This window comes from Malurus melanocephalus, unplaced genomic scaffold (assembly GCF_030028575.1).
Source record: "Malurus melanocephalus ecotype Western Australia unplaced genomic scaffold, MMel_1.1 scaffold_510, whole genome shotgun sequence".
Lineage (NCBI taxonomy): Eukaryota > Metazoa > Chordata > Aves > Passeriformes > Maluridae > Malurus > Malurus melanocephalus.
In genome coordinates, this window is record NW_026623742.1 from 315581 (window position 1) to 316027 (window position 447).

Below are 447 nucleotides of genomic sequence, written 5' to 3' on the forward strand. Positions count from 1 at the left end.
GCGAAAATGCGAGCGGCGGCGGGCGCGCGGCGCGGGGGGCGGGGCCTGGGGGCCGCGCAGCCAATAGGGAGCGAGGGCGCGCGGCGGGCTCGGCCTGGCCTGGACCCGGTTCCGCTCCGGGGTTTGTCCGTTCGGTCCCGGTGCGATCCCGGTGCGATCCCGGGGCGATCCCCGTCTGATCCCGGTGCGATCCCGGTCCGATTCTGGTCTGATCCCGGTGCGATCCCCGTCTGATCCCGGTCTGATCCCGTCCTGATCCCGGTCTGATCCCGGTGCGATCCCCGTCTGATACCGGTGCGATCCCGGTGCGATCCCGGGCTGATCCCGTCCTGATCCCGGTGCGATCCCGGGCTGATCCCATCCTGATCCCGGTGCGATCCCGGGCTGATCCCGTCCTGATCCCGGTGCGATCCCGGGCTGATCCCTGTTCATCCGTTCGGTCCCGGT

At 71.4% G+C, this 447-nt stretch overlaps 1 protein-coding gene across 1 annotated transcript in view; it reads left to right on the forward strand.

Moving 5' to 3' along the window:
• The first annotated feature begins 6 nt into the window (after nucleotides 1-6).
• GINS2 (GINS complex subunit 2) overlaps nucleotides 7-447 on the forward strand; it is a 5219-nt gene continuing 4778 nt past the window's right edge. The window contains exon 1 of the mRNA XM_057381424.1: nucleotides 7-108. Coding sequence (XP_057237407.1) covers nucleotides 7-108 — 102 coding nt within the window. The remainder of the gene's footprint in view (nucleotides 109-447) is intronic.